The sequence below is a fragment of the Hermetia illucens genome, chromosome 6, assembly GCF_905115235.1.
Source record: "Hermetia illucens chromosome 6, iHerIll2.2.curated.20191125, whole genome shotgun sequence".
Lineage (NCBI taxonomy): Eukaryota > Metazoa > Arthropoda > Insecta > Diptera > Stratiomyidae > Hermetia > Hermetia illucens.
This window is the reverse complement of record NC_051854.1, coordinates 45644845-45666514: the sequence shown is the minus strand read 5'-3', so window position 1 is coordinate 45666514 and position 21670 is coordinate 45644845. Positions and strand designations below refer to the sequence as shown.

The following is a 21670-nucleotide window of genomic DNA, read 5'->3' as shown; positions in this document are numbered from 1 at the left end:
CTGAAAATTTCAAGGAATTTCGTTGGATAGATTTTGCGCTGTGGCGGCAGCCGATTTTCAACATGCAGTTTCGAAGAAAACGCATTTGAAAAATAGAATAGAATGCGATTTTTAGCCATAAAACCTTAACTGGCCATTAATCTGCTATACCTAGTTCATAAACCTTAGGTTTCTTTAAAGAACACATATACAGCCTTGGGTTCAATTCTTGTCCTTGTAGCGAAGTCATTTGAAGAAAATTCAAACTGATAAATACGCGCTTTTTTACGGCAATTGACATAAATCTGGCATTGGACTTATCACGTGTTTAACACTATAATTTTCGAATGACCCTGAATATCAAAAAATCACTTTGCCCTTATATTCTACACTATATTTAGATACAATTGATGCCAAAACAAAAAAAATACGATTCTGCTGATCCGACAAACGGGATGACCCCCTTAACATGAACCTTAAGAAGTGGATTCCACTGCTTACGATAATTAGGCAAAGATGTGAAGCTTTGACAATTTATTACTTGTCGTATACACAAGGGTGGCTTAGTTGTTAAAGAACTAAACTGTCGTAATAGAGAATTGCGCTTTGAACTTCACTGGACGAATATAAGTCTAAGTGGTCTGGACCACCATTACCATCACCAGCACAACCTGTATCCAGTCTAGACTATGACACCATTAAGTTCGCAGTGCAGGATCAGTTGAGATACACCCTCACTAGTGGCTGATCCCGGCTCTGAACTGAAATTCGTCAACCCATGAGTGACCTCAATGATCGAATGGACAATCACAGGATCATTTAAGGCGACTGCACTTTTTAGGAGAGATAGTGGCTTGCAGCTGTGATCAACAACACCAACAACAGTGACAACACAGAAACAGCGGCAATCCACCACACTCACCGCTACTGCCAGTTAAAATTGAAGATTCTCCTATAAATCCCGTTGCAAGAAGGGCAAAACTACGACGGTTACCTATTGAAAAGGTAGAAAGGCTCGGCCTACTGTTCCAGCGGAGGAGGCGACTAGTAGTAAGAAATGATACCACTCTATTACAGGCGACTAAAAACTTCTGGCGGTCAAAAAGGAAAGACTTGGAAAAAGATCCACTCTAAGATACGTGATACTCCCTTGTCGCGAAAAAATGGAGCGGATGGACCTTTGTCGAAAGACAAGGGTAGAGAAAGAAAGGCTGCTCCAGAAAAGCGGTGTGGTCTTGCGGAAAATGAGTGTCCTATCATTGTCCAGCCAAACATATTTGTAGATATTAACAATGGCATAATGAAGAGGGAGAAACTTCTGGACAAATCGCTAATGCAAGCCCTAGCAGTGTCCTCAGTCCGCCAGAGAGAAGAGATAATTGATAAAAGGAGACGAGAGGAAAATAGCCTAAAACTGTTGCTAAGAACGCATGCAGAGAAGATCCTAAAAAGGTAAAACAAGTCGGGGAACCGGAAGCCAAGCGTCTTCGGTGAACAAATTTTCACTCGCCTCCCCCCTTGCAAACAATGTCGAAACTAATACCGGTTTCAGAAAGTGTTCATCGAGACCTTTCATTTGATACCCGAAATGACTATGCGCGGCGAAAAAATGTTCACACCTCGCTTTTGCATATATGGGGACCCCCGCCCCCTTCCTTGCACACAATGTCAAAACTAATACCGGTTTCAGAAAGTGCTAACAGATACCCTTCATTTCAAACCCCACATGACTATACTCGGAGAAAAAATGTTCACCCCTCTTTTACATGTATGGGAAACCCTCCCCTTATACTCAACGTGTAACTATGTTCCTCACTGTATGCAGTGAAACTCACAGGTTACACATTTATATATATATATAAGGTGTGATAGACAGACAGGCGGACAGACAGTAGTGGCCAGATCTCCCATCAGCGCGATGCCGGTTGGCGAATTGGAGCATACTTATTGATATGTAAATATGGGTTCATGTACTTTTCTTTTCTTTCATCTCAGATGTGTGGACCAAAATGGCTATGGAAAGGATACCCAGAAAATCAAACCAATATGGAAGAGGAGAGAAGGAGAAAATTTACGGTGCAGGGGCTCGAAAACCCAGTACCGGCGGCTCGGTGGTGGACAACTTGGCCATCATGACATCTAACCCTAAAAGTGATTTAGAATTCGAAAAGGATGTGCTCAAGCGAAGCAAGATCTTGCCAAGAACACCAATAACGAAAGCAAAAAACGATCGGCTGAGAGGAGATCGCTGTCCGATTAAGACGGTTTCGACACCCACCGCATTTTTCCAAGAGGGACGACCACAGAAGGCACTCCGGGACCAAGAAATTGACCCATTCAGGAGAATCTGCTTCAATTCTTTGATCTCCAGCAATGACGGCAAAAAATAAAATGCAAGGAAGCACGGTAAATGCTAAGAGGGAAGGTGCGTTTAGAAGGTGAAATCCGGTGAAGACTCATAAAGAACAGAGCCTTGATCCGGAGGAACTGCCTTTCAAGCAGCTTGGAACAAAAGTAATTGAGCTGTCCGACTTCATCAAGGACAAGCACAACGTACACCAAGCTATTGGTAGTTATTAGGGTTCTCTAAAATAGGTCGCAGGAGGAGGAAAGAAGTTCCAAAGAAAAGCCGAAACCTGTATTCCAACAGTGTCACAGGCGGCCCAAGTGACATCGAGCCGTAGTGTTAGCGACCTGCCAGCAAAAAAAAGAGTCCGGAAGAAAGACACTGATCTTCTAGGGAATCAGGAGACGCCTAAGAGGGAAAAAAGTACATAAGCAGTTCCGAAGGACGAACTAAAAGCACAGAAGGTAAAAAGGAAACCTAAGAAGAACGAAAATGGTGGATGGTCTTTAGTAAAAAGGCGAAGAACAAAGCAAAAGTGCGAATTCACCCAAAGGCAACCGTTATCTCCAGTAAGGGCAATTTGTCTTACGCGGAGATTCTAAAAAAGATGAAATCTGACCCCGACCTAAAAGATCTGGGATTTCCACCCAGTCAACAAGATCCGAAGAACCCATAAAGGTGTTTGAGCTTCGCACATAACTGAAGAGCTCGCTTGGGGAGAATGTCAGAGTGCAAGGATCTTGACGAAGTAACATCCAGAGAAGAAATATGAACTGCGTTAAAAAACAATTTAAGCTGGAGGAACTGGAAGAAGAATCCATGGTGAGCTTGAGAAAAGCCTATGGTAATACTCAAACGGCCACGATACGACCACCAGTGGAGGTAGCGCAGAAAGGTTCGAATTGGATGGCTTGTCTGCCGCCTGCGAGAACAGGCGCTTCAAGTGCCTCATCAGCGGCGCTAGAGGGAATGTTTTAAGGAACTCTGCTTGTAAGCGGATGTAGATCCGTGGGGGAGCGCCTATAGAATTGTGATGGAACAGGCGAGAGGCCGGTCATCCACAAAGATCACGCGCCCTATTCGCTTCTTGAAAATCATTCAGAGGTTATTTCCCCAGCAAGAGAGGGGTACTGACACATTTCAGAGATCTCTGAATGCCACCGCAATTCCTGGAGTGATAACGGACCAGCTGTTGGAGATTTGCAGCAGAATAGGTGATAACAAAGTTGCAGACCTGAAGGGCATACCGAACAGAGCCCTTACGCTTTCCATAAAATCCAGACAGGACATGTTCGCTGAATTGTTTGAAGTATGCATGCCCGAGGGAATATACCCTAAAGAATGTAAGCGGCAGGTTTCCAGTTTTCCAAACTGAAAGGCTCTTAAGATGATATGAAGGACCTTTTCCAATCGATACAGTTCTCCCAGTTGAGAATACGCGAGGTTGGTGCTCTACTCTTTTTATACACCAATAGATTAGTATTGATAATAAAATCAAAGCATAGGTATCGCAGCCTATCAACAGCGTGGGCCTTTTCTGTTGCGATGATGTAATTCTCCTGGTGGAGCTGATCGGTCGTAGGCTATATATGCCGCTCTCACCTGTTCCAGTTTGACCATTCTTGTGCTTTGGAATAAATTGTAATATTTGCTTTAGAGCCCTTTGATGGTTTCTCTTCCTCTGATCCAGGGCTCCTGTATTGATGTAACGTGGATGTCTTCCCCTAGGAAGAAGACCAGCAGATTAGCTGAGGCGAACTTCGAGTGCTCCAGATTTACCTGTGACTGGTTCTCGCTATGCCTAGTTTGACGACAGTGGCTCCCAAGTTATAAACACTTAGTCCGTCTGTCGCTCCCCTCTTGCAGTTTCCTATTTTTGATTTCGATACAGCGCTTAGAATGAATATTTAGACAAACTTGATCGATTATTTGCCGAGTGGAATCTATGTTCCAATCCTTCAAAAGTCATAGGACTGACAGTCTTTTTACTGAACATCACCAACAGTTAAGTGGGGGTCTAGGAGTTCTCTCTCTTATCAAAATGGAAGTTCAAGCAATTATCGATTCCCAATAGAAAAGCGTAAATCAGGTCAGAGAAGTGTTAGTTGAGCTAAGGCAGGAGAAGGGGACGCAGAGGCGCTTTGAGTTATTGTGCAAGAAATTAACCGCTTGTGTAATGAGTTTTTCATTGATTATAAGCGGCTCCTGTGATTAAACCCTTCACAAGATTTAATTTATTTTAAAAAGATGAGGAGGCAGTGATGGTCGAAGTCTACGCGAAAGCGAAGGAATTTATAATTCGAATAAATGGAGACATCGTAAAGGAAGACGGCAGCTTTGACACAGAAGGTGCTGCCGGAAGGGGAGAAGTCAGGCAGAGCTCAAGTGATAAGGCAAAGGATCGCGAATAAAGCCTCCCAGCGGATCTGTATGATCCAGCTCCACTGGATCGGGAAACATGGACCAGGTAGCAGGAAGTTGGTACGCAACGAGACTCGGTTACATGGGCTCGCAGTGGCCCAAGTGTGCCCTATCACGATTTCCCGCCACCAGGAACTGATTATAACATGGGAAGGTACACCGCGAAGGGATTTCTATCCTGGAATTTCGGATATTGTTTTAGACCATGCTTACCAGTTTCAGAGATTCCTTCATTTTCCGGGGACCTTAATCAATTTGAGTCGTCCCGCAGCATTTTTAATTCCGTCTACGAGGATTTGGATATCGGACTGGCGGAACGATTGACGATACTCCAGAGAAAGTTAAAGGGTGATGCGAAGCGCATCGTGGAGCACTTAGGTCTGTATGGAGAGAACTTAGATAAGGCTTGGGAACTCCTCAATCGGCGCTGTAGCAACTACCGAGCGTTGGTTGAAAAGGAGCTCCAGACCCTCACGGATCTTCCGTTAATCCTCCAGAAAAGCGCCAACACACTTAGCAAGGTACCTCAAGGCTTTCATTCCGAGCAACCCCAAACAACCCCTTACTGTAGATGATATATACCAATTTTCGGCAAATCACTACATCATAATGACCTGTGGCTCGATAGGTCCAGGTCAAAATACAAATATAAACGAGGAGAACCTTGGTGGAAGGAAAAAAACTCACAGAGAGATTGCCTTCGCTGCAAAAACTGATGGGGAAGGTAAAGAACGATTTTCGTGCTTTATATGTATGGAGGATCATAGGGTTCTCAGATGCCCGAAATTACTAGGCAGCGTTCGTTGTAGGATATTGGGTATAACAATTTTTGAAGCATTTTCAAAGACATTGCAGATCAACCAAAGGCAACCTAGTTCTTCTTATACTCGACAACCACGAATCGTACGTTTCTATTGACAATTTGAAATTTTGCATTGACAATGGCATTGTTGTCCTCTCTCTGCCACCTTACTGCAGTCATCGGCTCCAACCGTTCGATCGTACAGTTTTCGGTCCATTCAAGAAGATTATCAATTATTTTGTTAATGGGTGGATTAATGCCAATCCCGGACACTCCATGTCAATATACGACATTCCTGGGATTGCTTCTTCAGCTGTGGATGATGGAGTGACACGCAGCAACACCATTTCCGGCCTCATATCAACAGGAATTTAGCCTATGAATGAATATATTTTTGACGACACTGACCCCATGCCTTCTGAAGTAACTGACCAGCCAGCTCCAGCCCATTCTGATGTGGATCCTGTTGAAGAAACCTAATCAGGGAAGGAAGAGACACCAGGTCCAACAAGGATTTCGGCAGGTTCAATCAATTCAAGAATTGAAGAAGAAACTGACTTTGAAAGGGCTCTTGAATCAGTTCGTCCTTATCCAAAGGCGGTACCGTGTGAAAACGACACACGACCGCCATTTTGACTGATCAGGCGACAATGGAACAGTTGGCCAGTGAGTAAACTGCAACGCGGAAGAAAAAGCAGAACTTGAACACTGTTCCCCAAAAAACGCGGCCGTCCACGCAAAAATCAGACTCTGTAATCACTTTCTTTTTGGAATATATTGAAATAAATGTGAACGTTTCTTGTAATGACGCACCCTCTAATTTTCCCATACTTATTTGACCTCAAAAAGTTATTTTGTAGAGTTACAGACTTGCCCTACCCATTTACCATTTTACCTTACGGTGGGCTAAAATGGTAAAAAAATTACAGAAACAAATTTTACCTCAGTCTCCTCTACTAATGGGACAAATGCACAGTCCAATGTCTTTAATGCTAGGGCTCTTGAATGGATTATGCTTCAGTCAGACTCCAGAGGGAAACGAATCCTGGAAATAGCGGCGAGAATCGGACTCGAAGTTTTAAACACCGGATCCACGCCAACTTTTCGGAGCCCAGGCTGTGAAGGAAGCATTCCCGACATCAATTTTGCGTCGAAATTTCTGGCATCATCGGTGGACGGATGGCGAGTCCTAGAAGATTTCTCGGCAAGTGATCACCAGTACATTGCGTTCAAAGTGGTTGATGCTACTTGCCGGCGAACACCAACGTGATCTGTGGAATGTCGCGAGGGTGAACATCGGGAAATTCGACGAAGCTCTTCGAGCAGGTAGAGCCGCGCTGGAGGGAGCTCCAGAGCGTGGTAGCATCGCAGTTGACACCGTTGTAAATTCAGTGATGAACCTGCTAACGACGGCGTGTGAGGCGTCCATGCCCAGGAGAGGCTCCAGCCGTGACAAGGCTTCTATGGACTGGTGGACGGCAGAAATTGCCAACCTACGGAGGGAGCGTCATAAGCTCCACCGTTTGGCGCAACGTTTGCACGTCAACGAGGAGGCATGTGCCATAAAGGCACAGTATAGATCAGCAAAAAGGAGACTCCGCAGCGCTATAAATAAAAGCAAAGCTCGCGACTGACAGAACCTTGTTAACGAGGTGAATGAGGACCCGTGGGGACTTGGCTATAAGCTTGTCCCCCGGAAAATCGGGGCTTTGCGGAGGCCCTGCATACTAAGTACCGACCAAATGGACTACATTGTGCGGGCATTGTTTCCCAGACACCCTGTACGGGGTGATGTAAATAGCGCGGAAAACGTCGAGGATTGCCCCCTTTTCACAATGAAAGAGCTCGAAGAAGTGGTTCTCACTTTGAAAAACAAGAAGGTGCCAGGCCCTGATGGCATCCTGGTGGAATTTTTTTAAAGTGGTGTTCCGCCAACGGCCAGAATTGCTGCTTGAAGGGTTCAACGCTTGCTTGAAGGAGGAAATTTTTCCTTGTCGCTGGAAAGTGGCCAGACTCGCATTGATCAGTAAGGGTAAAAGGGACCCGGAGCTCCCGTCTGCATAGCGACCGCTGTGTATGTTTGACACGGCCGGAAAAGTGCTCGAGAAGCTCATCAGGAGTAGACTCGTTGAAGTGATCCACGCTGCCGGGGACTTATCCGCAAGGTAGTTCGGGTTCAGAACAGGGAGATCTACAGTGGATGCTGTTATAGAGGTCGTAGATGCGGTTCATCGAGCCGAGGCACACAGTCACCGATCTCGACGGATAGTGCTCCTCATATGATGTCAGAAATGCCTTCAATTCTGTAAGATGGACAGATAAGCCAAGGATGATTATTATTTAAATAATAAATACCTAATTTGCCAATTTTTGTACTTCCGAAAATAGACCTCATTTAGACCCTTATACACTGTACTCCCCTCTTAAGCAAATGATGATGACATTTCTTGTTTATTGTCGAGTTTTTAAAAAAAAAAAAAAATAATAAAGCTTGGATACTTACTATGCAGTGAATAAAGAAGCACCTCGTAAACCAAAAGCAACTATAAAGCAACAAACGAAAGAACTCTGAAAGAAAAATTAAAATAAAATAAATTAAATTAAAATTTATTTAAAATAAAAGGAAAAAAACGGGAGATTGACAACGAACTTCAAAGGAAAATAGTAATACAAATTACCCATATTACTTCCAAGGAATTGAAGGTATGCAGTACATCAAACGAAAATTATAGAATTAAATACAATTTCCCAGAAAATATCCCCAACAAGAATCTCTCGATAGATACTTATTTACAGATACATTTCACTCAGTTTGATTTATATCAACATTGGCTGCAATCTATCCAACTAAGTGTACCATGCAGCACACATTACCCCGCAATCTGTTTAAAATCCAATTAATGTATTCTATCTGAAAGCTTGCTACAGAGCCCCTCGGTGAATACCCCCTTCAAATGGCATCTTGATCACGTTTATGACTTTAAGATTTAAAGTGAAATGATAAAGTACAGGCACTTACACAAGCATCCGGCACAGTCAATAGCTACACGTTGATAAACGAGCCACGTCTGAATTTCCAGCAAGCTTGCAGTGCTCATATCCTTCGAAGAATATTGAATGCCTAAAATAGAAAAGAGAAATGTTGAACATTACAAGGAAAAGTAGGCGTTCTAGGTCTAATAAATATTTGACATAAATCTGGTTTATGTTTTTACACGTCATTTGACGAATGACTGCAATTTGTTTAAGTCTCGCCTAAAGGAGAATTTCGAACTGTTTCCTAAAATATTTGGTGCCTTGAGTAGTTAATGGTTTTGTAAACAGAACATAAAAGCAGTGCGTTGGGAGAATTCAATACATTTCAAACAGAAAAACAACAGAACATGAATTCCAGTAAATAGACTACGACCCTGGATCGTAAAAGGCGGGGACGAAAAAAATCATGGAGGGAGACAACGAAGTGCGCCAGTTGCAAGAGAAAAATCAACATGGTAGTATCTATTATGGAATGTTAGCAGATGCTCACCAGGAAGTGCAAAAGATTGAACATCAGTAGAAGTAATTAAGTCAGTCAGTCTCCGAAAAAGGTCCCAGCAATAGAACTGGTCTCCAAAAAAAAATTTCTAAATTTTTGGGGCACACATTTTGAGCCCTTACTCCCCTATGTTTCACCCAGTGTCAAAAATATCAGTTTCGAAAAGTACTAACTGAGACCTTTCATTCGGTACCCCACATGACCATATTCTGCGAAAAAAATGTACACCCCCCCTTTCACATACATATATGGGGAGCTCCCTCTCAAACTAAACACAAAATGGCGCCACTTGCTATATTTTTTCTCCGGAGTTGGAAATCTTCCAAAGACACTGGTACAAATGTTCCAGCGTGCGGGATTTTTACCCACTAAAAGCAGCCCCAAACTCCTATCCTCTCCCCCGCGGAACAACCTCAAAGTATTTCGTCGCGGGGTGGACATGGCTTTAGCCTCTCCTTTCACCCATCTATTGCATTCGCAACCGCACCTTTCTCGCTTCCTCTGCCTCTATTAATCTGCACTGAATCCGCCCTATCATGTCGTTCACTGCATTCCAGCTCTCCTGACATGCAACCATTTTTCCAGTGCTAGTGCTCTTCCCCCTTCTAGACTCTTCCTATCCTCAACGAATCTAGGACAATGGAAGAACACGTGCCATGGGTCCTCTGGAATACCGTCGCAGCTGGTACAGTTGAGGGAGCTGTCCAGTTTAAACCTATAGAGGTATTTACGGTACCCGCCATGTCCCATGAGAAATTGGGTGAGATCATAGTTTATCTCATCATGTGTTCTCTGCGCCCACACCTTATGCTGGGAATCAATCTGTGGGTCCATCGTCCCTCTTCGCCTGTTCCCACCGTTACTGCCACCTGCTTAACGATTCCTTCCTTTCGGCGTTTTTCATTTGCCAACCAGAGGAAGAATCGGGTCCATCATAGACACTTGCCACCTTATCGGCCAAAATGTCGATCGGAATCATTCCCGCTACAGCATAGGCAGCTTCGTCCGAGATGGTTCTATAACCACAGCACACTCTTAGGGCGGGCTTTTTATACACCGCGCATATCTTTTGAGCATTGCATGTGGTATGCAATTCAGTTGACCAAATTGGTGCTGCGTAAAGCAGTATAGGGTTCACCAATCTAGCTATAAGTAGTCTACGAGTGCATCGCGGGCCCCCTACATTTGGCATCATCTTTGCCAGGGTCATGCTAACACTGGACGCCTTGATGAAAACATTTTGGAAATGCTGCTTGAAATTCAGCCTCGGATCTATCATCATTCCAAGGTATTTAATTGCTGGCTTTGAAGTGATGATATGCTTCCCCATTCTGATACGCCTACGCCGCTTTGTGATAGGCACCGCCTCTATTTTATCCTCCGCGAGTGCAAGACCTGCATCTTTCAACTACTTCTTTATAGCAATGATTGCTTCGGATGAATATAATTCCACATTCGCCAGATCTTTTGCAACAACAATGACCGCTCTGTCATTGGCGTAACCCACTATTGTGCCCTCGGTAGCAACTGGGACATTGAGCACATCATTATACATGATGTTCCACAATAGCGGTTCCAGCACAGAGCCCTACGGAATACCCGCGGAGACAATGTACTCTTTGGTTCTATTGTCTGTGTCGTACCAGAGCTTTCTATCTGTTAAGTAGCTGTCGACTAGCGCAGTTAAGTAACTGGGTGCACCAATCGCCGCCAATGACCTCCTTATAAGGTTACAACTGGCAGCGCTGAACGCATTTTACAGGTCAAAAGTAATCACAGCACAATACTTGAGAGTGTCACCTCTTCTGTGCATCGCATTTTCAGCTAAGACAGTGACCAGTTTGATGGGGTCGACCGTTGATCTGGCCGTACGGAAGCCGAATTGTCGGTCTGATAAGCCTCCCAGACTTTCTACAGCCGAGAGCAATCTGTTGTAGATTGTTCGCTCCAACATTTTCCCCATAGTGTCCAATAGACATATAGGCCTGTAGGAAGATGGTTCATCAGGAGGCTTACCGGTTTAGGCAACAATACTAACCTTTGTTTTTTCCATGTCTCAGGAAAGGCTTCAAATAATTCAATGAATATGACTGGCCTCGACTTAACGGCGACCTTAAGGGCATTGTTTGGTATGCTGTCGAGGCCGGGCGCTTTGTCGTCTCCCAACCTACCGTAAATCTCCAGTATTTCTTCGTTGTTACTGGGGGTATTACAGCCGCATCTAAAGATGTCTGCAGAATGTAACCTCCTGCGTTTTTCTGAAGGAACAAACCCTCAATCATTTTCAGTAGGAGATCGGGACATATAACTTGTGGTGTTGCCTGACCTCTAAATCTCCCCATTACAACCCTGTAGGCGCTTCCTCATGGGTCAATATCGGCCCCTGCGCAGAGTTGCTTGAAGCAGTCCTTCCTGCTTCGATGTATAGCCAACTTCAGGTTTCTTCGGGGTTCCTTGCAAGTTCGCTGTTTCACCTGCTGGTCAATCCTACCCATTGCTCTGCTCTCTAAGCCGCTCGTCTGATCCGATGACACGCCGACCGAAGATCTGACAATTTACTATTCCACCAGCAGTTGGGCCTTCCACTGGAGAAAGTATAACGTCTCGGCGTTGATGAGTCGCATGCCTTCGCGATACACTCCGTGTTATGGAGGGCTATTTCCGAGGGTGTACCTTGTATAGTGTCCTGATCCAACCACACATCTATGAATATTTGCTCGTCAATTGCTTTCGCAGACCAACCTTACGTTCTCCTCATTTTAGGACGAGCAGATTTCCAACCACTTGACTTGTTACTCAGGTCAAAGACTATTGCCTGGTGATCACTATGGGTGTACTGTTTACTGTACACTGACATATCGCGAGTTAGTGACGGACAAACAAAAGTCAGGTACACAACCGAACCCCCTTGCTGTTAAGTATAAACCTGATCATCGTTAACCAATATGATATCTAACTGCGCGAAAGCCTCTAAGATGCAACACCCTCTTGCATTCGTCAGTGAACTTCCCCATTTTGTGGCCCATGCATTGAAACCACCGGCGATGACTTTTGGATTTCGTCCTTTTGCATCCAGAAACAATCTGTCCAGCATGTCCTCGAATTCGGCCAACATCAGGCTTGGAGGAGCATAGCAGCTATAGACGAATATTTTTGCCCATACGAACCCACTTGTGGACTGCCTCATACATTCCTATATGGCTTGGTCCCCGCATGTCCACAAGGCCGCCCCACCTGTTGGATTGACTGCCCATACATTATTGTTAGGGTTTCTATAGCGTTCGCTTATTATAGCCACCTGTACCCCTGATTCATGGGTGGTCTGCGAGAACAGATCTTGTGCTACCCTACAGGTTAATTTGGACCGACTTCATTTTCTCGCTGCACTTAGCGCCTTTTTGAACTCAGGCACTTGTCGCTTCCGGCAATATACCCACTGTCCAGGCCCTTCTTTCCATCACACAACATGCATTTGGGAACCCTGTTACAATCTCGAGCAATGTGACCTGTTTTACCTCAACGTCTGCATTGGCTAGACCGATCAACCTCACTTGCGCACACTCTCGCTAGATGCCCGTACGAGAGACACTTGAAGCATCTCGTTAATGAGATTCGCTTTCTAAGGCGCCAAACTACCCATCCAATACTTCCCGGCATTCAGCAGCTTGCGCGCTGCTTCTGTTGGCAGCCGGATGCGCCACTTGCTATATGTAAAAAGATTCAAAGACCACACCTCGCTAAATTTCGTGACAATCGGTTGAGCCGTTTCCGAGTAAATCGGGTGTGACAGACAGGCAGAGAGACATACCACGCACCAGTTACTGACGCAAGCTGGTACAGTAATCATCTGTCTCGCCCTGTAAGACCTCCTACCCGTAGTGGGACGCCAATTTTCCTCCCTTCATGGGCGACGACCCGGGTACGGATATGATTGATCTGTTGAAGTGAACGTTTCCTGCAGGTTTAAGAATACAAAACGCCACTTTGTCAAAATCCCGAGGCGGGTGAACCGCGGTTTAGTGTAGGTAACTAGGAGAAAGACCCGAGTTAGTCCAGCTTACTCAGGAGATGTGCAGGGGTGGCTATTGCTGAAAGCAAACAGAACTGTCAACTGTTTGGTAGATGGGCAGTTGAAAGAGGGGAAAGGACGGCTAGATGGATAGGATCTCCTGGGAGGCGAAAAGCTGGTGACTGAAACGGCTGTGGTCCATGAACGGCAGACTGTGATTGAATTTGGGGCAAATACCCGAACAAAAATATATATTAATATTGAAGGGCAAAGAGAATATTGACGCCATTCTTGTTAATTATGGGATCATCGAAGTAGATACTGCAACAACTGATGAAGAGGAAGTAATAAATCGGGATCCCGAAGTGGTAAAATGCTACGCTCTCCACTTAGGCCCGTGAAGACAGATGGACGATCAGGTATTGACGGTGGCAAAGGCTGTACCGGCCAACAACGAGGAAATTGATGCGAAACGAAGAATTGATAGAAAATTACCTGAAGGAGATGGATAATACCCTGAACACGCTCTACGAATTTTTCGCGCCTAAGCATATTTTTTTTTGGTTGAAGCTGCTGGGAGTCCTGAGTCCGCATCCACTTGATGACGGACCGGACCCTTTGGGAAGCAACTTACTTCTTCTCTTGTGGTCGACGGACTTCACTTTTTGGGTTAAACACCCAAGTCCAAAAAGAAGCAAAAATCTAGACTGACGGTTTCGTCCAGTACAGAGGCAACTCATCAGATACTGCCTCACCTCTGCCCTGGGAGGTGCGTCACCGAAAGTGGCGACAGGTGGTAATCGCTCCATTTGTATATAATCGCAAACACGACATGAGTGCGAATTATATTGAAGTGAAATCCGTCCCAAGTTCAAACCTAGACGAGGCCGACCTGGTCACTCATGTTGTGTTTGCGATTATATACAAATGGAGCGATTACCACCTGTCGCCACTTTCGGTGACGCACCTCCCAGGGCAGAGGTGAGGCAGCGTTTAGTGAGTTGCCTCTGCCCTGGACGAAACCATCAGCCAAGATTTTTTCTTCTTTCTGAAGCATAATGTTCACCGCTATATTAAGGCGGTTGTTCGAAACATTAAAGACATCTGCGAAAAGACCGCGGGCAAGTTAGGTTCGGCGAACCAATGCACCGTGAATAGAGGACAGTTACAAACTCCTACAGTGTCCCCATTACGGCAACTACCTATTGCTACTAAAAGAATGAAACGCGCCACTCAAACAGCCTAAAGTGTAAAGTTGTAGAGGGCGTAAAGAGGAACAGAGAAGGAATGGAGGATACTGGTGTTAAGCTTCTAACACCAAAGAAAAGCCGAGATTTGACAGAACCAGTAACGGAGGGTGTGCAATGTTGTCGGCTTCACAAATGAAATCCCAGAAATTGAGAGCAAATGTTTGGACAATTGTGAAACCATGGAAGCAGGTAAAACGAAGGATGCTCCGTCCGGATGTAATTGTTATCGAAAGCAGAGGTGGCCTTTCTTACGCTGAAATTCTGCAGAAGGTCAAATGAGTTCCGACAGTAAGCGGCCTGGGAGACAATGTTACACGGAACGCAGAAGAGAGAACTGCTCCTGGAGGTTCGCAGGACACAAGGACGTTTAACTACCAGAAGTTGGTAGATCCTTAGGTGAGGATGTCCTGGTGAAGCCATTAACCCTGGAGATAACTGTGCAGCGCAGGGACTTTGACGAGGTCACGACGAAGGAGGACGTATGGAGAGAAATGCTGGAAGTTGACAAAGTCAAGATGGGATGGGTTCTCTATAGAATTCGGAAGCAAATATCTTCTGCTATGTGTTTTAAATATCTGGAGTACGATCAAATAGCCAGATCTTGCACAAGCAAACAGAGGTCTAACGGATGGAGGCAGTGTGGCACGATATTGTGAGAGAGACCCTGGATGCATGTTGTGTAACAATGCAGATTTTGATGATAAGGGCCACGATGCAGGAAGCGGAAAGTGCCCGTTGTCTAGGAGGGAACCAAAAGCAAAGAGTAGAAATTTATTGAGATAAATCTCAACCATTGAGAAACCGCACACAATCTTTTGAGCCAGTCAGTCCAAGAGTCCGATGTGGATGTGACGATTATTAGCGAACCTTACAGACGAAAAGATACCGCGGTATGGGCCACCAACAAAAGTGGAAAGTGTGCAATTTGGACGATAGAACCATACCCATTTGAAGAAATAACCGCAGCGCCTGGTAATGGGTTTGTAAGAGCTAGCGTTATATGTGTATGGTCCCCCATTGTCATCGCGGGAGATTTCAACGCATGTTACACCGAGTGGAGAAGCAAGGTTTCTAATAACAGGGGGCCGATAGTGCTGGAAGCTTTTTCTTCGCTGGGCATTGTTCTTGCTAATATCGGAAGTACCTATAGATAGGTTAAGTGATAGACATTATCTTCGTAAACAGTGCGTTGGAGAAGGACATTACTCGGCGAGGGAGGGGACTCATCTGAAATGGCAGTAGGTCACGAAACCTTACCAATGGATATATTGGTACCATGGGAACCTGAATTCACATACTACGTTCAGATCGATTGTTGCGGTTGACTCAAGCGAATAGAAACCTTCGGGCCTCAAACGTGGTGTTGGGTTTCAACACGGGGCTCTGATTTTGGTCATAAAATCAATCCGTCTTAAGAAGACGGTGGGATTAAATCCCCGCGACAGGTGCTCCCGTTAATCCACAGAGAAGTAACTGTCAGCGCAACTGAAGTCGAGGAAGCAATAAAACGAATGAAATCGGGGAAAGCAACAGGAGATGACGACATTGCATCCGCGTTTTGGCAAGCGAACAACTGGGACCCAACATTATAGCTCAGTGAATTCCTCAATCCGGTTATTCAGGAAGGTAGAACACCTTCTGACGGCGAGAAAGTACCACAGTTCCAATATGGAAAAAGAAAGGCAGTCTAGCAGAATGTTCAAATTACCGGCCGATCTAGTTACTTTCACATACCATGAAGATTTTTGAGAGCATTCTTGACAACCGTATTCACGTAATCGTTGAAATAACCATGAACCAAGCCGGATTTGCCAAGAACTGTGGGGCTATTGAGGCAATACACGCTACACGGCTAATCATGGAGAAACGCCGTGAGAAGTATCGCCTATGACAAGACTTAGTGCCAGAAGAACTCTTGCGCTGGGTTAAACTGCTCTGGGGCTGTTCATCAAGGAAGCGCCCTCGCACTACCCCTCTTTGTTCCTGTTATGGACACTGTCACACGGAACATTCAGCGTCCAGCTTTATGCAAATGATGTTTTCCTAACGTCTAATAGAAAAAATGATCTCGAGCAACTTGTACAAAAATGGTATAATCGGTTCATGCAAAACAGTCTCAAATTGAATCTGAATAAAACTGAATTTTTGACGACCGATCCCCATGAAACAGGCACATTCACTGTCAGTGGTAGTGACCTGCCAAGAACTGAGCGATTTAAATATCTCGGGTCAAGATTATCAGCCAATGGAGAACTGCGCTATGAAATTGCTTCAGGCACAAGCGCAACCTGGATGAAATGGCGTTCCACAACTTGTGTTTTTTGTGATGGAGGTATCAATGAACGTCTTAAATCTAAAATTGACCGCAATGCCTTCTGTCTTGTCGTTCTCTATGGCTCTAAGGGTTGGTCGACTAGAAAAGACAATGAACTGCGTCTTGCGGCAATGGAAACGAAGGTGTTGCGTTGGATTCGTGGCGTGAAACGATTTGATCACATCCGAAATGAGGATGTTACATCGATTGTGGAAAAATTACAAGAGAGGCGAATTCGACGGTATGGTCACGTAATTTACGCTAATGAGAACTCACCCGCCAAGATTGGTCTGAACATCGAAGTCGATGGAAAGCGATCAAGAGACCGGCCGAAACAACGGTGGCTGGATACGCTGGATAGGGATTTAGGGCCTCGAGATTGCATCCATAATAGGCTTTTGACAGAATAAAATGGCCTAACCGATCATGACGAGCCGACTCTGAACGGGATAAACCCTGAAGAAAAAGAAGAAGGGCAAGCGGATGGATGACTGCTCGTTTTCAACCTTGTACTGGAAAAGGTTAAGTAGTCATCCTGGACTGACGCTTGACTCAAAGATGGGCTCGAAAAAATCAAAGCAACAGAAGAAAGGCTGCAGCTGGATTTCCCACCTTAAGCCGGGTAAAGGCAAACATTGGCTGTCCTACGTCTAGTAAGTGATGTTTTCTGGAGAGTACAACTCAGTCTGTTCTCCTCTACGGCACAAAGGTATGGGCTGTCGCTCTTGGCAAGGAGGTATATCGTAAGCGGGGAGCCTTGCGTGTGGCGTCTGCCCTTCTTTCTAAGGAACGTGGGAAATGAGTAAGTGAAGAACGGTAATTTTCACTAACCGAGTGGCAACTCTCTTGGCAAAATGAGACAAGATTGGGAAGGCACGATCTCATGATTGTTTTTTGCAATGAGGTTTTGGACGATATTCATCACACTTTTTTTCTTGTGGAAGGATGGGTTTCGGCAACAATTTTATTTAAACAAAAGCGAGATTTCTCTCCAGAGAAAATTTTCAGGGGGATACTGATAAGCACATTAGGTTCTTAATCTTCTCGTTGCAAAGAAGATAGAGCTCGTTGGCTGAAGGAGCCGGATGGCAGGGAGTTCCTTAAACTAAAAGTTCCCTTCATCCTCTATCCCATCACCAACGGAAGGTGAAAGGAATTCCCTGATTTAAAGGCCCCACAAGGCGAAAGAGCTTGAGTTCTAGGCTAGCTCTGTTACCATAAGGAGGTGGTTTGTTGACAATCTGAAGGCGTTTTTACCCTACCCAAAAAAAATCCCATTTTACTACAGGGTGGTATTTCCTGCATTGAAGTTAATGATGGCAGCGTTTCCCTGCCTGATTTTTGAAATACCTGGGTTTTTGTTGTTCAGTATTTTATATCTAAAATTCATGGTCTCAGGTGCCTAGAACTTCTTTTTTTTAAAAAAAATCTCTTCTAGAATCCTTGGAACGTGACACAAAATAGATTTCGAAGCGAACGATAATTATCGTCACGAATGGTAAATATCAGGACCAGTTGGATTATCCTTCCTGAATATCGATTTATTACCGTTCTCTCGGCTTCAAATAAAGCTAATAACATGTGCATGCATGCTTCATTCAGGTGGGCTTTTATAGGACAATGGTTGTAGTAGTTAACGTTCAACTCGGCACCTGTAATTACTGAATCGATTCACTTTTAAAATAATGTGGAATTACTTTTCTGAAAATATTCTCCATTTGACGTCATCGTTCGTAATTGAATGAAGGGGGCTGGAAAGCGATCAGACTATAAATATCTTATAAGATTCCCGGCGTTCAATGAGAGATAAAAATATCCTTTTGACATTATTAATTGAATCCTTCATAAAACTTGTCAAAGAACTTTGTGATGGGGATATCTTTGGAGCTGTACTTCGTGGTGAAAGTCAATTGAAAGTGGAACATTTGCGGAGTTTCCTTATATGCAGGACAAATGTTCGTGATTTTACCGTGGATGATATTTCCCGAACCAGCAAATAGGACACATGCCCCATTGGTTTTTGACTACCTCAGCTTTTTCCAGGACTTCGGAAGAAATCTACACTACTCTTGTTCTACGTCATCCAGTTCCAGGGCGAATAGCTTGTTGGCTATACTGGAATACAAAAAAGTGACTGACGGTTTCATCCAGAGCATAGGCAACTCATCAGACGCTGCCTCACCTTTGCCCTGCAAGCAACGTGACCGAAAGTGGCTGCAGGTGGTATTCACTCATTTATGTATAACCGCAAATGCGACATGACTGCGAATTACATCCAAGTGATATCCGCCTTATATATTAAGATCCAAACTAGGCCAGGAAGTGAAAGAAGGGGAGGATCATTAACTGATGCGAAAGGAGACCTATTTGGATCCAACATTTGACACCTCGAAAGCTTAATCGACAAGAAGAATGGTTTTCACTTTGGCTCTTCCTGCGTACTACATTAGCATCCTTTGGATGATTGTGCCGCCAATAACGAGATAAAATTTCTTTCTGTGCTACTATATGGAAGATCCGAACTTTCACCAACTCGTGTTGGCATTATATCAACGGGGGACTCTGATCTGAGACAATACTAAATCGACTGTATAGCAGTATTGATTCCGTAAAGCCAGATCAATCACTGATGCGATCAATTTGGTTAATAGTTTGGTCAAAAATGCAATTTCTGTAAAGGGTTGTCTTAGCAAATACCTGGTGGTGGTGACCTTCGTGCGAAATCCTTCAATTTGGTCAATTGAAGCTTTATACGGAAGTCCCTAATGGCGATCGATGCTTTCAACTATCTCGTTGATATTGTCGATAGTTATCTATGTTACAAGAACGAATGCGCTGACATAGCTCCGATGACGGATGACCTTATGTTATATCTGTGGGCCTCTCCAGACGGGAACACTTTCAGCCAAATTCATGCCTTGATGAATGTCAGAACATATAGGGGGGCCAATATAGACTCGGATCACTATTTCGTTGGCATGGTGCTCCGAGCTCCTTCTGACAATCAGATAAGAGTGAATACTGAAGCCATTCACAACACAGCCCTCCGCGACACCTATAAGAGGGAAATGGATGCTGCAATAACCGCAATCAACAGAGAACCTGGAGATGAAGCATCAACAAATGATCTTGTGAAGATCCCAGGAACCACCTGAAGAACGTTATCATGGATACGGCCACAAACATACTTGGCCCCAGCCACAAAAGGAGTCGGAACGGCTGGTTTGATGATGTATGTAAGCTAGCAACGGAACGGAAGAATGCCGCAAACCGAGTAATGTTGCATTCTCAAAGAACGCACAGAGACTTATCACGAACTCCGTTCAGCGGAGAAGCGACTTCACAGATGGAAAAAGGAAGCCTGGGAGAACCAACAAGTCTATGAACTAGAAAAGTACAGGGAGCAACCGCATTAGGCGCGCAAGTTTTACCAACAAGTCAGCAGGATGAAGCCTTACACACCCCGATGTTCATTCTGCCGAGACAAAGAGGGAAATCTGATTTCCGACAGAATGGGCATGTTGGAGCGATGGGTTGAGTACTTTGATGAGCTACTGAACAACCAGAACATCGGCGAGTTGGAGGTCCTGCCAACTGTAGACGACGGACAAATACTGCCACCACCAAGTATAGGAGAAACAGTCCGTGCAATTCATTGGCTTAGAAATTATAAGTCGCCAGGAGCCGATGGAATGACAGCTGAATTAGTTAAATATGGAGGCGACCAATTACACCAAGTGGTTCATCAACTTGTGCTCAAGGTATGGGACAGCGAACAATGCCTGACGATTGGCAACGAGGCATTATCTGTCTCATACATAAAAAGGGAGATATCACACAGTGCAGCAATTATAGAGGTATCACGTTGCTGAGTACCATCTATAAGATATTCTCCGCAGTCTTGCTAGACTAGATAGCCCCATACGCTCAGAACATCATTGACCCATACCAAAGAGGCTTCACTCCAGGCAAATCAGCAACAGATCAGATTTTCTCTCTGCGGCAGGACCTCGAGAAAGTGATCCTTGATGCCGAGGTAAATGACTTATGCTGACGATATCGACGTCATGGGAAGAATCACTCGAGACGTACAAACTGCCTTTATCCAGATCGAGCAGCCGGCGCGAGATCTTAGGCTGCACATCAATGAAGGCAAGACAAAATATATGGTAGCAACGTCAGCACCGAAAACCAACCAACCAACAACATCAAACCGCGCTGGTCAAACGGGAAGAATAAAGATAGGAGACTACAACTTTGAAATCGTTGATAATTTCTCCTATCTAGGGTCGAAAATCACAACTGATAACAGCTACGGTGATGAAATTCGCGCACGGTTGTTGTCAGCCAACGGAGCCTATTTCAGCTTACAAAAACTGTTCCCCTCGAAACGTCTCATCATAGGGTCAAAGCTCTTACTGTACAAGACAATGATCTTGCCAGTCCTCATGTATTCCTCGGAGACTTGGGTTCTTAGCAAAAAGAATTGCGAACTCTTGGCCGCGTTCGAGAGAAAAATCCTCTGAAGAATTTTTGGCCCCTTACATGAGGATGGACGATTCTGTTGCCTACATAACGACGAAATCTATGAGCGATACCATGACCGTCAGGTTGTGGATAAAATCCGGCTCAATAGGTTACGGTGGGCGGGTCACTTAATCCGTATGGATGAGGATGATCCAGCCCGGAAAGTCTATAAGGCCAATATCTACGGTAGAAAAATAAGACGAGGCACACCCTGCCTGAAATGGAGCAATGGCGTAGGTCACGACGCCAGACAGCTTTTATGGATATCGAATTGGTGGACCGGGATGTCTAAAGTTCGGACTGGATACCGGTTGTTGCGCCGTTCATGATGATGATGTCTCAAAGTGCTCCGTACTGGCTCGAGTGATGTGAAGTATCAGCTAATTTTCAGATTACGGATCAGGCCACCATGATGGGTTACACCGACGAAAAAGCACTGATTGGGGTTGCAGAACAGCTGGAGGATGATTGGTTATGTATACTTAC

The 21670-nt window shown here is 44.7% G+C and overlaps 1 protein-coding gene across 5 annotated transcripts in view; it reads right to left on the bottom strand.

The window, feature by feature from the left end:
* Window positions 1-21670, bottom strand: part of LOC119659665 (tumor necrosis factor alpha-induced protein 8-like protein) — a 151602-nt gene that overhangs the window by 60422 nt on the left and 69510 nt on the right. For 2 of the 5 annotated variants that reach the window (XM_038067880.1, XM_038067882.1), the window contains exons 1-2: window positions 8569-8670; window positions 8053-8117 (exon numbers count right to left, since the gene is read on the bottom strand). Coding sequence is in view for 2 of the 5 variants with exons in the window: in XM_038067878.1 (XP_037923806.1) it covers window positions 8569-8647 (79 nt within the window). In the remaining 3 variants the exon portion in view is untranslated. Of the gene's footprint in view, window positions 1-8052; window positions 8118-8568; window positions 8671-21670 lie in introns of those variants that run through there. The other 3 variants (XM_038067878.1, XM_038067879.1, XM_038067881.1) reach the window with 2 other exon arrangements.